Source organism: Primulina eburnea, chromosome 3 (genome assembly GCF_022965805.1).
Source record: "Primulina eburnea isolate SZY01 chromosome 3, ASM2296580v1, whole genome shotgun sequence".
In the NCBI taxonomy this organism is placed as follows: domain Eukaryota; kingdom Viridiplantae; phylum Streptophyta; class Magnoliopsida; order Lamiales; family Gesneriaceae; genus Primulina; species Primulina eburnea.
Genome location: NC_133103.1, coordinates 13588130 through 13604363, shown reverse-complemented (window position 1 = coordinate 13604363; position 16234 = coordinate 13588130). Strand labels below are relative to the sequence as shown.

Genomic DNA, 16234 nt, shown 5'->3' with positions numbered 1-16234 from the left:
GTGGAGTGATCCGGGCCGTTTTGCCTGCACGGACATGGTGAAATAATCCCACTTGAGGTTACCGCACTCGATTTTCGTTCCCACTTGCCGCCAAATTCTTCAATCACGTGTCAAATTTTTTTTTCCCTGAAATTTCTTATATCTATATCAAATATACCAGTGGAGCCTATTGAAAAAACACCATATTTTTATTTATTCTTCCTTCATGAGTTTTGAAGTTCCGAAAAGAATATTTTATTAGATGAACTTCGTCAATAATCGATAAATTAAATTGATAAAAAATGACTTAACGAACTGATGTATTCTATTTTGGAGGAGGGATCGTGTATTCTAAAATTTGTAGCTCAAATCAGTTCACCAATCTTAAAATTGTCTCCAAAAACAAACAAGTAACTTCAGTTGTTAATATGTAAGAAGTAATAGGGTTAACCATTAATTAAATCAGATTAAAATATTTATTTATTTCGGATAAAATTAGATTAAAATATTGAAGTAGGTCGATAAGGTTGAAAGTTTTATAGTTTTTTTCAGAATCGGGTTTCTGGGTGATAAAGTGCATTTGCGACGCTAGGCTCAAAGGCCACAAAAAAAAAAAAAAAGACGAACTCACCGAAGAAAAAATGACAACTCCTTTTTATAAATTTTTTTCTTTTGAAAATAACTCCTTTTTTGTAACTGAACACTATAAAATGGGTGTGTGTAAATTACTTTCACGCTATACGATTACAACTTTGCATAGAAAATTCAATGAGAAAACATTGACATTAATGTGTGAAAATGGGAAAACCTACTAATGAATATTTAATTAGGAGAATCTTGTATTTATTTTACTTTGGTAATTATTATTCGTGACATGGACGGAATTATGATTGATCATAAGTATATGTGGCTAGCTCTATATCATGTTACATAGTAATAAGTTCGGTTAAAACCGAACAAAAATTTTTTAAATCGAATTAACCAATTTTTTTCAGAAAAACCAAACCAACCAAAATTTACTATTAAAACCGAATAAACTAAACTGAAAAAATCGGTTATTGAACCAAAATTTTAGATTTTTTTTTAAAAAATCAAGTGTTAAATGAAAAAATGTAATATTAAAATTGATTAAATACATTCAATTTTTATTTTTGAAAAATATTTTTAAGTCTAGTTCAATTGTCTAATAAATTTTGTTAGGAATTTGTAATATTTAAATCCTTATAAATTTTATTTGAAAATTTAATAATATTAATTTTTTTAATAACAGTTTTGTTTGTTCAGGTAACCGAAATTTTATATTAAAAAGTGAAATCGAATCAAATTAAACGATATTTTAAAACAATTAAACCGAAATTTCTTACAAAAATGAAACTGATTTTTCAAATTAATTCAGTTCGGTATGTTATTTTGGTTTATACTGATATTTTGTTCACTCATATATTGTAATTGATGTTTGCCTGTTATTTACTGATGTAAGCTATTTTGATTTAAAAATAATTTGATAGTTTTTCTTTTTTTCATTGACTGAGTTACCTAGCTTGAAAAATTCAATAATCTCAAAATTTTCCAATTAATAGTTATTTTTTGAATTTCACAATCGTTCAATTTTCGGTTATCCTAACTAAAACATCTCGATAAAAACCGAATAATAATTGCAAATCAATAATTATCAAACATTTCAACCAAATGATCATTATTCTAAAATCCACAATAATAGTTTTTTAGGATAAAATTTCATATACATCATAATTTAATATTATTTACAAATCAAATAATCACAACTAAATATTCGACATAATTTTAGAGTTTTCGAATTTTTACTTCAAAATTGTATAATTTCATAGCATATATATCAATGATGTATGATTTGTGAGAGTGTTTTATTTTAAATTTGATATATGGGGCTGAAATAAAATTTAAAAAATTAAAACCACCATTTTAAAAAATTATATATATTTGGGGATTGAGCTCACCCTATCCGGCCCTGGTCTGTGCTCATCACTCGCCAAAAGTTCGTAGCTTACGAGGAGTCATCGTGAACTAACTTCCAACCGATGGCAAAAACTTAATTTTTTTTTTAAAAAAAACACTTATTAGTTTTGAGCTTATTATTATATTTTTGCGCAGATAAAAATTATAAATAAATTAGTAAAAATTGTGCTTTTTATTTTTATTTTTTTGAACAAAGATATAATATTATTTCTACGTGACGAGAGTTAATACATGTGAAATTAAATTCGGGGAGATAGCAACGTAACTCATCCTAGCATGAAAATAGTGAAATTGGAACTAAACCATGAACTGCCTGATTTCTTGATCACTTTGTAAAAATAAAACTACAATTAAATCTTTTTCTTATTTGACTTTGATATTTGGTATTTGACTCGAGCGTTGCATCTCGACCTTAAAAAAAGGTAAAGAAAAAAGAAAGTAAAAAATTAGATCAGATTCTCTTCTGGTTTTCAGTTTCTATCCATAGGACCACATATAGACATACACATAGACATGCATTCCCCTAAATTTATACTCTTCTCATCTCTTTGTCCCTTGAATATCAAAGATCCACACCCACATATATTTAATATTATATGCCCAAAATTAAAGTGGAAAAAAGTTTCCTTTTTGTCCAGTATAATTTTCGAATCCTTTCTCTCCTTCAATAATTCACAAGGAAAAAAAATAGAGAGAAGGAAAACACTGCTCCTCAAGAGATGAATCAATGTGTACCAAGTTGGGATCTTGATGATAATTCCTCCCTGCCCGGGTACGATTGATCCATTGCTCTTGACATTTTTTGAAAAAAAAAAATTTATGATCTTGTTATTTAATTTTGCTACGAGGGTATTTGATAATTTTTGTTTTTTATTGCTGATTTTATGAAATTAAAGTATTGATTTTAATTTCGAATTGTCACCCAGGTTGGATTATGAAGTGGCAGAATTGACTTGGAAAAATGGGCAATTAGCCATGCATGGCTTAGGCCCTCCCCGCGTGCCTACTACGAAGTATAATACATGGGACAAGCCACGCGCCGGTGCCGGAACATTAGAGTCTATAGTCAACCAGGCCACGCGCCTCCCCTATCCCAAGTCCGCCTCAGATGGTAGCGGAGACGACCTCGTCCCTGGGTTTGACCAACGCCGCTCCATACCCAATCCTGTGGCCAGCGCTTCCGTCACCATGACTATGGACGCCTTGGTTCCATGCAATAACATCAACATCTTGAACAGCAACGATAACCAGGTCCCCTCCTCGCACGTGCTGGGCTGCTCCACCAGGGTGGGTTCTTGCAGCGGCATCGCCGCCACCTTGGACGGTCGCGTCGGGAGGGGGAAACACGTACCGCGTGTGGACATCAGCGGCTGTGACGACACGAACGGGAGCGCGAGCGAGAGCGCCACATGTGGGAGGGATAGCCGGCAGTTGACGCTTGATACCTGCGAGAAGGAATTGATAACGGAGGGGTTCACGTCTCTCTCCACGGAGTCGCCGGCAAATACCAGCTCCGCTAAGGAATACAGCAAGAGCACCGGCGATGACCATGACTCCGTGTGTCACAGTAGGCGGCAGGTAATTTGTTTTAAGTACTTTGATTGATTGATTGAATTAGAGTAGAGGGTGTGATTTTTATTTTTCAAAATATAAAGCATTATATATTTCAAAATATTAATATATGTAAATATAATCTATTACATATATTTTACTTTAATAACCGATGCAAATGCTCTTAAAATCAAATGAACGTACAGCTCGTTTGGAATTTGATGAGTTTCCTTTTTCCTCGAAAATCCTACTATGCAAATGCTCTCAAATTCAAATATGTTTGTGTATATTATTTTCAAAACTTGTATTTGAAAAGAAAATCAACGAACACATAATTTTATATACCAAATGTTTACATTCGTCTTTAAAAAAAAAATTCTGTCATTTAAAAATGTAATATTTTCTAAGAAGACGATGCTTTTCTCAACTAAAAATATTTGAGTAAGTATCTTATGAGATGGTCTCATGAATTTTTATATGTGAGACGGGTCAACACTACCGATATTAATAATAAAAAATAATACTCATAGCATAAAAAATAATATTTTTTTATGGATAACCCAAATAAGAGATCTGTCTCATCGTGAGACATCCTCTCACAAGTTTTTTTGCCAAAATATTTATATATGGCCATATTAATCGTCACATTATTTCTTAGTTTTTGTATTACGCTTTCGCATCAATCTATTACAAATCATTTAAAATTCACACACATTCAGATAAAACTTGATCATGTAAATTTGTTTTTTTAAAAAAAAATACAGAATTCTTCCAAAATATAATGCTTTTTTGTCCCTTCAACTTTAGAAATTGCAGAGGGCTAAATGTGACTATGGGGGCAAGAAAAGAGCAAGTGGAAAGTCCCCAGTCATAACAAAAAGGAGTAGGGCAGCTGCTATTCATAACCAGTCTGAACGTGTAGGTTTATTCTTTGTTTTATTTTTTTATTAAATTTATATAAAGGCAGGACAAAAATATAACATATTTATGTTTATTTCTTTTCTTATTTTTAAAAAATTTACTCATGTGCCGTGTTTATATTTCTCAGAAACGAAGGGACAGGATAAATCAAAGAATGAAGACGCTACAGAAGTTGGTCCCAAATTCCAGCAAGGTAATATAATTATTATATTTAAATGCCAGAAGAATTCCACGATGGGCAATTTATTCCCTCATATTTTTCGAATTTCACGAGTACTTTTCTTGAAAAATTTATAAATTTTATCTATACTCTATGATGACTCGTTGATTTAGATTCTTGAATTTATCCTATAAAGTATTCATATAATTCATTTAAAATTATAATTGTCGTGTGTCAACTCTACCAACGTGATTGTTTGTATTCATTAAAAAAATCATTTTTGTTTGTTTCTTGCCCAAATTTTTCGTTAGGTTTTATTTAATTTAATTGAAATTGAAATCGAAAAATTAGTAGTGTTTGTTTATTGCAAGAGTGAGTCTCATGTGAGACCGTCTCACGGATCATAATCTGTAAGACGGGTCAACCCTACCCATATTCACACTAAAAAGTAATACTCTTAGCATAAAAAGTGATACTTTTTCATGGGTGACTCAAATAAGAGATCCGTCTCACAAATAATACCCGTAAGACCGTCTCACACAAGTTTTTGCCCTATTGCAAACACTACCTCTCTACACATGCATGTAAAATTTTGATATTTTACTTCAATTTTATCTTCTTATCTTTTTTATTTTGTCGTAATATGTTGTACGACATGTTATAATTTATCTAGACATGATGATATGAAATGTGGTCCAAAGATTGAATGCATCACATTTACACAGAGGTTGGGATGGTTCTGGTTCCATTGATTGTAGTCCACACATAGTTAATCTTGTTACAGAGAAAACAGACAAAAAAAGGGTCGTTTGTTGCGATGACAAATTATTGTTATAAAATTTAATTTGCTCCCACACAAATTATTTATTTATTACAGATTTTTCACATGCCATCCCCCTGGATTGTAGGAAATTGTTCAGTTCATTCACTTCACAATAGTTGTAATCACCTTTGGTCCTTACCCTATCTCTATCTTTGATTTTTGAACACTTACATATATCCTATTCACTTGCTTTTATTTATTTAATTTAATCTTGGTCAATTGTATTAGTTTTATTATTGGATGTATTCATATATTGTTAATTGATATTAGATTTTGAATGCTGTTAATTTTTAATATATGATGTTTTAAATTCAAACTTTAATCATCAAGTAATTGTGGTCTCATTTCGACATGTTATTCCTACATATACTTTATTAAAATTTAAATATTAACTTACATATATTAATTTTCAGACAGATAAATCTTCAATGCTGGATGAAGTGATTGAATATGTGAAACAAATGCAGTTACAAGTTCAGGTCATGAGGATGAACATGCCACACATGAATATGTTGCCATTAGCAGCCATGCATCAGCACCTTCAAATGTCTATGATGAACCCTATGTGCATGGGGATGGGGATGGGGATCACGGACATGAATGCCATGGGACGGCCGGGGGCTGGAATCCCTCCCCTTCCTGCCTCCTTTATGCCGGTGCAGGCTGCATCGTGGGATAGTCCTGCAGGGGAGCGATTGCAGGGACCTGCTTCGGTGATGACAGATCCGTTATCTATGTTCATGGCATGGCAGTCGCAGGTATTTTTTTTTTAACATATATATATATATATATATATATATATATATATATATATATATATATATATATATATATATTTAGAAATATTCTTTAACATCTTTCGTTGGATAATCTGTGGTTGCAGCTAATGACAATCGATGCATACAACAGGCTTGCAGCTTTGTATCAGCAATTCCAGCAACCACCAAAAAATTAATTAATATAGAATTTGTGATATCCTCTTATTTACTCAAATTATTTAATGCACCAAATCGTGTAAAATCTTGGTTTTTAAATTGGGTAATTTGTAAAAAAATACATCTGTCCAAGATTTATTTAAGATTCAGTACCCAACAGTTTTTTTTTTGTATTTTAGTACCTGACAAAAGACCAACTTAGTTTTTAGTACATATTTAATGCATTTTTACATTTTTACCCTTTTAATTAATAAAAAAGTATATAAATACTTAATTTTGTTGAACATCTTCACTTTCCACTCATCAATCCCGATGAATTTGGATGACATGTATATTTAATTTAAATATTTTTTATTTAAAAAAAACAAATTCACCACTAATTGAATTTTTTGAAATACTTAGTTTTACTTGTGAAATACTTAATTTCAATTTTAAAATACTTGATTCAGTAAATGAAATACTCAGAATTTTATTAAAAACTGGATATTCGAACATGCATTTAAAAAAAAAACAAATTCGCAACTAATTGAATTTTTTGAAATACTTAGTTTTACTTGTAAAATACTTAATTTCAATTTTCAAATACTTGATTTAGTAAATGAAATACTCAGAATGTGTATTAAAAACCTGGATATTCGAGTATGCATTTAAAAAAAAAAACTTTTCGCAACTAATTGAATTTTTTGAAATACTTAGTTTTACTTATGAAATACTTAATTTAAATTTTAAAATACTTGATTTAGTAAATTAAATACTCAGAATGTGTATTAAAAAGCTGGAAATTCGAATATGCATTAAAAAAAAAAAAACAAATTCGTAACTAACTGAATTTTTTGAAATACTTAGTTTTACTTGTAAAATACTTAATTTTAATTTTAAAACTACTTGATTTAGAAAATGAAATACTCAGAATGTGTATTAAAAACTGGATATTCGAATATGCATTTAAAATAAAAAAACAACTTCGCAACTAATTGAATTTTTGAAATACTTAGTTTTACTTGTGAATTACTTAATTTTAATTTTAAAATACTTGATTTAGTAAATGAAATACTCAGAATGTGTATTAAAAACCTGGATATTCGAATATGCATTTAAAAAAAACAAATTCGCAACTAATTGAATTTTTTGAAATACTTAGTTTTACTTGTGAAATAATTAATTGTAATTTTAAAATACTTGATTTAGTAAAAGAAATACTCAGAATATGTATTAAAAAACTGGATATTTGAATATGCATTAAAAAAAATTCGCAACTAATTGAATTTTTTGAAATACTTAGTTTTACTTGTGAAATACTTAATTTTAATTTTAAAATACTTGATTTAGTAAATGAAATACTCAGAATGTGTATTAAAAACAGGATATTCGAATATGCATTTTAAAAAAACAAATTCGCAACTAATTGAATTTTTTGAAATACTTAGTTTTACTTGTGAAATAATTAATTTCAATTTTAAAATACTTGATTTTGTAAATGAAATACTCAGATTGTGTATTAAAAAACTGGATATTCAAATATGCATTTAAAAACAAATTCGCAACTAATTGAATTTTTTGAAATACTTCGTTTTACTTGTTAAATACTTTATTTTAATTTTAAAATACTTTTTTTAATAAATGAAATACTCAGAATGTGTATTAAAAAATTGGATATTGGAATATGCATTTAAAAAAAAAAAAACAAATTCGTAACTAATTGAATTTTTTGAAATACTTAGTTTTACTTATGAAATATTTAGTTTAAATTTTAAAGTACTTGATTTAGTAAATGAAATACTCAGAATGTGTATTAAAAATCTGGATATTCGAATATGAATTTAAAAAAATCGCAACTAATTGAATTTTTTGAAATAATTCGTTTTACTTATGAAATACTTAATTTTAATTTTAAAATACTTGATTTAGTAAATGAAATACTCAGAATGTGTATTAAAAACTGGATATTCGAATATGCATTTAAAAAAAACAAATTCGCAACTAATTGAAATTTTTGAAATACTTAGTTTTACTTGTGAAATAATTAATTTCAATTTTAAAATACTTGATTTTGTAAATGAAATACTCAGAATGTGTATTAAAAAACTGGATATTCGAATATGCTTTTAAAAAAAATCGCAACTAATTGAATTTTTGAAATACTTAGTTTTACTTATGAAATACTTAATTTTAATTTTAAAATATTTGATTTAGTAAATGAAATACTCAGAATGTGTATTTAAAAACTGGATATTCGAATATACAACGCAAGTTCACCAAATGCTTGCATTTCCATCCAAGATCCATTTGGATGATATGTTTATTTCATTTAATTATTTTTTTATTGTTAAAAAAACAAATTCGCAACTAAGTATTGAACTTTTTCAAGTACCTAGTTTTACTTGCGAAATACCTAATTTCAATTTTAAAATACTTGATTTGATAAATGAGATACTCAGAATGAGTATTAAAATACTGAAAATTCGAATATGCAACGTAAGTTCACCAAATGCTCGCATTCTATCCAAGATGCATTTGGATGACATGTTCATTTTATTTATATATTTTCTTTATTTTTTTAAAAAAAAATTCGCAACTAAGCATTGAACTTTTTCAAGTACTTAGTTTTACTTGCGAAATAATTAATTTCAGTTTTAAAATACTTGATTTGTTAAATGAGATACTCATAATGAGTATTAAAATACTGGATATTCGAATATGCAGCGTAAGTTCACCAAGTGCTCACGTTTCCATCCAAGATGTATTTGGATGACATGTTCAAGGACTTTTCAACAGACACAAAGCTTTGAAAAAGAAAAAAGGCTTAGAGCGAAGATTTGAAGATTTCCGGACAATGTTCTTCGAGAGAATATCCCGTGATAGGAACAAGTAACTTAATCCGTGGATTTAAAATTTACAGATAAATATGAAGTCGGATATACGTCGATAGTCATAGTTCAGTAGGTCGAAAGCTAGTGGATTTAATAAAACGACATGCAATTCATCTGATAAATAATTAAAGAGATTTAATTACTTCACTGAGTTTAATTAGTTTGGCATAGCTTGAGAGGGCGTGTTCAATTGGATATGAAATATCGTCGAAATCATAGATCATTGTCGAACGAATTAAGTAGATTAGCGAGGGGTAAATGAAATACTTAGAATGTTGTATTAAAATACTGGATATTCGAATATGTAACGTAAGTTCACCAAATGCTCGCATTTCCTTCCAAGATGTATTTGGATGACATGTTCATTTCATTTTAAAATACTTGATTTAGTAAATGAAATACTCAGAATGTGTATTAAAAAACTGGATATTCGAATATTCATTTAAAAAAAAAAAACAAATTCGCAACTAATTGAATTTTTTGAAATACTTAGTTTTACTTGTGAAATACTTAATTTTAATTTTAAATACTTGATTTAGTAAATGAAATACTCAGAATGTGTATTAAAAACTGGATATTCGAATATGCATTTAAAAAAAACAAATTCGCACCTAATTGAATTTTTTGAAATACTTAGTTTTACTTGTAAAATAATTAATTTCAATTTTAAAATACTTGAGTTTGTAAATGAAATACTTAGAATGTGTATTAAAAAACTATATATTCGAATATACATCTAAAAAAATCTCAACTAATTGAATTTTTTGAAATACTTACTTTTACTTGTGAAATACTTAATTTTAATTTTAAAATACTTGATTTAGTAAATGAAATACTCATAATGTGTATTAAAAACTGGATATTCGAATATGCATTTTAAAAAAACAAATTCGCAACTAATTGAATTTTTTAAAATACTTAGTTTTACTTGTGAAATAATTAATTTCAATTTTAAAATATTTGATTTTGTAAATGAAATACTCAGAATGTGTATTAAAAAACGAGATATTCGAATATGCATTAAAAAAAATCGCAACTAATGGAATTTTTTGAAATACTTAGTTTTACTTATGAAATACTTATTTTAATTTTAAAATACTTGATTTAGTAAATGAAATACTCAGAATTTGTATAAAAAAACTGGATATTCGAATATACAACGCAAGTTCACCAAATGCTCGCATTTCCATCCAAGATCCATTTGGATGACATGTTCATTTCATTTAATTATTTATTTTATTGTTAAAAAAACAAATTAGCAACTAAGCATTGAACTTTTTCAAGTACTTAGTTTTACTTGCGAAATACCTAATTTCAATTTTAAAATATTTGATTTGGTAAATGAGATACTCATAATGAGTATTAAAATACTAGTAAATTCGAATATGCAACGTAAGTTAATCAAATGCTCGTATTCTATCCAAGATGCATTTGGATGACATGTTCATTTTATTTAGATATTTTCTTTATTTTTTTAAAAAAAATCGCAACTAAGCATGGAACATTTTGAAGTTATGCTCGATCACTATGAATTTTACAATGAAGGTTTTGCTCGATCACTAAACATGGAATATTTTGAAGTACTTACTTTTACTTGCGAAATACCTAATTTTAATATTAAAATACTTGATTTGGTAAATGAGATACTCATAATATGTGATAGAATACTGGATATTCGAATATGCAACGTAAATTCAGTTATGATTGGTTTTTCCAACTAAGATTCATTAGAATACTTATTCATAGTCATTTAAAGAAATGAAACAGTTCATTACTGATCGTGGAGTAAGAGTAAGTTGTTTGTAGATCAAAATAAGCACTTACTTTTAACAAAAATATAGTAGCATACTTGTCCCGGAGTAAAAGTAAGTTCTTAATTTGTATACCGAAATAAATTGTTATTTTTATTTCATGAGAAATGATGAGCAATGTATTTGTTATAATTTCATTTGCATTGAAATTGCATCATAATGCATATTCGAATATCCAGTATTTTATAATCTATTTTAAGTATCTCATTTATGAAATAAAGTAATTTGAAACTAAAATTAGTACTTATCCAGTATTTTAATACACATTCTGAATATCTCATTTACCAAATCAAGTATATTAAAATGAAATAAACATGTCATTTAAATGCATCTTGGAAGGAAATGCGAGCATTTGGTGAACTTACGTTACATATTCGAATATCCAGTATTTTAATACAACATTCTAAGTATTTCATTTACTAAATCAAATATTTTAAAATTAAAATTAAGTATTTCATAAGTAAAACTAAGTTTTTCAAAAAATTCAATTAGTTGCGATTTTTTTTTAAATGCATATTCGAATATCCAGTTTTCTAATACACAATCTGAGTATTTCATTTACAAAATCAAGTATTTTAAAATTAAAATTAAGTATTTCACAAGTAAAACTAAGTATTTCAAAAAATTCAATTAGTTGCGAATTTTTTTTTTTAAATGCATATTCAAATATCCAATTTTTTAATACATATTCTGAGTATTTCTTTTACTAAATCAAGTATTTTAAAATTACAATTAAGTATTTCACAAGTAAAACTAAGTATTTCAAAAAATTCAATTAGTTGCGAATTTGTTTTTTTTTTTAATGCATATTCGAAAATCCAGCTTTTTAATACACATTCTGAGTATTTCATTTACTAAATCAAGTATTTTAAAATTAAAATTAAGTATTTCACAAGTAAAACTAAGTATTTCAAAAATTCAATTAGTTGCGAAGTTGTTTTTTTTAAATGCATATTCGAATATCCAGTTTTTAATACACATTCTGAGTATTTCATTTTCTAAATCAAGTAGTTTTAAAATTAAAATTAAGTATTTTACAAGTAAAACTAAGTATTTCAAAAAATTCAGTTAGTTACGAATTTGTTTTTTTTTTTAATGCATATTCGAATTTCCAGCTTTTTAATACACATTCTGAGTATTTCATTTACTAAATCAAGTATTTTAAAATTTAAATTAAGTATTTCATAAGTAAAACTAAGTATTTCAAAAAATTCAATTAGTTGCGAAAAGTTTTTTTTTAAAAATGCATACTCGAATATCCAGGTTTTTAATACACATTCTGAGTATTTCATTTACTAAATCAAGTATTTGAAAATTGAAATTAAGTATTTTACAAGTAAAACTAAGTATTTCAAAAAATTCAATTAGTTGCGAATTTGTTTTTTTTTTAAATGCATGTTTGAATATCCAGTTTTTAATAAACATTCTGAGTATTTCATTTACTGAATCAAGTATTTTAAAATTGAAATTAAGTATTTCACAAGTAAAACTAAGTATTTCAAAAAATTCAATTAGTTGTGAATTTGTTTTTTTTTTAAATAAAAAATATTTAAATTAAATATACATGTCATCCAAATGCATCGGGATTGATGAGTGGAAAGAGAAGATATCCAACAAAATTAAGTATTTATATATTTTTTTATTAATTAAAAGGGTAAAAATGTAAAAATGCATGAAATATGTACTAAAACTAAGTTGGTATTTTGTCAGGTACTAAAATACAAAAAAAACTGTTGGGTACTGAATCTTAAATAAATCTTGGACAGATGTATTTTTCTACAAATTACCCTTAATTTCACCATGTTTAAATGAAATAATAAATATAGGGGAATAATGGTTGTATTAAATTTGAAAAGTAATAATCGTGAAAATATATGACTATCTTCGCTTATCGTTATTATTATTATTATTTTAAATTTACCATCATTTATCTCATAGTTGCGTTAAGCGATAAGAATTCAAATATTTCATAATTTTTTAGCTTTGTAAGTTTTTCAATTATTTATATTTCTTCTCGCAGAAGTTAATAACAATATCATTTATTATGTGTAGAGAATAGATGAAATATCAATTTATACATTGTCAATTCTCGACTTGACAATTTAACGTATATGCGCAAAATGATCGGATTGAAATGTCGGCCAACTAATCTTGTTTGGAAAAAAGATTCTACAAATGTTTCTTTATTCAAGCTTTTATTAGTATAGTTTAATATAATTGGCGATGAATTATTTATTACCATGTTAAGCCGTTTTTTGATATTTATAATAATAAATAAGGTTATATTTGGATATGATGAAATATTTTATGAGATAATTTGAAATAAATCTATGTTGGAGTGAATTTGAAATCTCTCAATTAGTAAAAAAATAATAATTATTTTAGATTTAAAATTCATTGTAAAGTTTATTAGCCAATTTAAACAAATGGATTTGTCATTATAGATTTGAAATATCTAATTTCAAATTAATTCATCCAAATGCCATTGAAATGCTTCATTTCATCTGTCATTAAGGAAAAAAACAAGATGCATCAAGTCGATAATTTGTAGTTCATCTGATATCAAGATCTTAAATTTAGGATAAGATCTCAATTTCGAAATTCAACTGTAATCTTCTCTACTCCGATAATAAAAAAAAATAAAAATCCAATTAAAACCAACTATTTTCTAATTTCGTAAAAGAGTAAAATATCGTACAATGCTATTTACTACAATTATATCATGAAAATTTGTTATTATTTCGTGAGATTTTACATTGAATCTATAATGAGATTTTGATAAATGAAATTTTTATATTGTAAAAATTATTATACAAATTTAATTGTACATATGACATTATTAGATACAAATATGTTTACTACAATTATGGCTTTTAAAAATTTATTTAAATAAATGATTCACTGATTAATGAATATTGAAAGCGTGACAGCTATTATGATTTGGATACTTGACAATAATTTGAATTTGGGACAACTTGGGACTCGGAACACTCAAATCATTGGAACACGAAGCAAACGCTTGTTCTATGACAATACCACACACTTTCCATTTAAAAATCTTCAAACATTCCAAATCCATCCACATAATATTTATCCAAAATTTATATCTATATTTTTTTAGATTCTTGTCCCTTTCTCTCGTATTAATTAATCGAGTTTGATTTGCAGGAAAAAAGGGGATGAATAATGTGCATCTAATTAGTATTAAAAATGTGATAGTTAAATAATATTATTATATTATAGATAACAATTATAAATTGTAAAAAATTTCGCCGACTCCGAATTTCCGCTTCTCCCTTCGGGACAGTGTGCTCCGATTTCGGGGTGAAAATTTTCTTTGTCGATTAATACACACAAGCTCATGTGAAACTGTCTCACAGATCAATTTTACGAGACAGATATTTTGTTTAGATCTAAAAATAAATTTTTATTTTATGTATGAGCAGAGTTAACTCGTCCCACGAAAAAAATTTATGTAAAATCGTCTCACAAAAGATCTAATATTAATATATGATTGTCTGTTACACATCTATTTTATTGCTAAATTTTTTCCAGTTTGCAAACTTTTAATATACACCACAAATTAAGGGTTCCTATTACTGTTAGATATCTAATGAGAATTTTAAAATTATCACCGCTTAATTTTAATTTCAATAAATTTTAAAAGGGGGATTTAACAATTTAAATGTTAACAAAATCTCTAATACAATTGATTGAAATCTGTTAAATCCCCGTAATTATTAAAACAAATATAGGGGTAATTTTTTTTTTTTTTTTTTACTCTGGTCAACATTTTCTTGAGGTCAACTTTTTTAAAAAAAAATTTAAAAAATAGTTAATAAATATATGATTCAAACAATCAAAGCTACCTTTTATTTATATTATTTATATCTTTGTTATATTATAAATAATAAATTAGGTATTTGAACAGTTTTAATGTGAATAAGTTTGGTAAGAAATTGTTGGGTGCAATAATTGTCCCTGTTTGGTAGAGCGATCGAACCGTGGTGCTTGAGCTTCTGTGCTGTTTAAAAATTTGAGTAGCATCATTACTACTAGTTATAGCTTTTGGTAAAGCGGTAAGTATTCGGTCCTACAATTGGTATTAGAGCCAAGGTCACGGGTTCGATTCTCATTGATTGCAAGGTGTGCAATTATTGGGAGGGAGATTGTTGGGTACAATAATTGTCCCTGCTTGGTAGAGCGATCGAACCGTGGTGCTTGAACTTCTGTGATGTTTAAAAGATTTGAGTTGCATCATTACTACTAGCTATAACTTTTGGTAAAACGGTAAGCATTCGGTCCTACAGAAATAAAATCAAATACATTTTTCATCGCATACGAAAATATGAAAGAAATGTAAAGAATTTTAAAATATATAAAATCTAGCCATCAAATTTCGAGTTCACTAAAAAAATTATGTTTCTTAAATAGCTCGCAGAAAAATATGTTAATTGTTTAAAGATGATATTGAGAAATATGTAAAAATAATAACTAAAAATCATATGAGTCAAACCACAAAAATAATTTTATAAATTTTTATTTTTCTCGTTGATGATTTGAATGGAAAATTTTGTTATTTATAAACTGATCAATAACTTAATAAAAGATGTCTTTAACACACTTTTTTGTGATCAAACCTCAAGTCAATAATGAAAATAACCCTAGATCGCCCGGTTTCCAATGTCGTATCTTGGAAAAGTACTTGTCGGCTACAAATAATTTATAATATTTCTTTGTTATATTTGTTTTGGTTTTTTTTTTTTTTGATATAGCGCTGATTTAACACTGATGTGTAGAGATGTAAATGTTTCAAACTGTTCGTGAGCCGTTCGAAATTTGATTCGATATAAAATTGTTTGAGCTTGTTTGATGATGCTCATTAAAATAAACAAATCCAGCTCAAACTTTATAATATTCGAGCTCGTCAGCTCATAAACAAGTTCATTAATTGACTCAGTCTTTTAGATGAAAAATAATAATTTAGATATTGAATGTATAGATTTTTGCACTCTACTCATGAAAAATATAGAAAATATATTAATTGAATAAAATTATAAATTTTAACAAGAATGTTATATTTTCTCTAAATATATAATTCAAATTTTAATGAATTAAATGAATATTTATATTTATAATCCACATTAATTAAGCTCGTTTATGTCCGATAAAAACTCAAATAATCTCGT

At 27.0% G+C, this 16234-nt stretch overlaps 1 protein-coding gene across 2 annotated transcripts; it reads left to right on the top strand.

The window, feature by feature from the left end:
* The first annotated feature begins 2476 nt into the window (after window positions 1-2476).
* On the top strand, window positions 2477-6532 carry LOC140826654 (transcription factor UNE10-like). Of its 2 annotated transcripts, none has more exons than XM_073189123.1 (6): window positions 2477-2746; window positions 2901-3552; window positions 4342-4443; window positions 4574-4639; window positions 5843-6187; window positions 6313-6532. In XM_073189123.1, exons 1-6 carry the CDS (start codon window positions 2694-2696, stop codon window positions 6382-6384), a joined length of 1290 nt encoding a protein of 429 aa, XP_073045224.1. In that variant the 5' UTR covers window positions 2477-2693; the 3' UTR covers window positions 6385-6532. The 2 variants fall into 2 exon arrangements, with proteins under 2 accessions (XP_073045224.1, XP_073045223.1); XM_073189122.1 differs by having other exon boundaries at window positions 2480-2746; window positions 4333-4443.
* Window positions 6533-16234: the final 9702 nt, after the last annotated feature.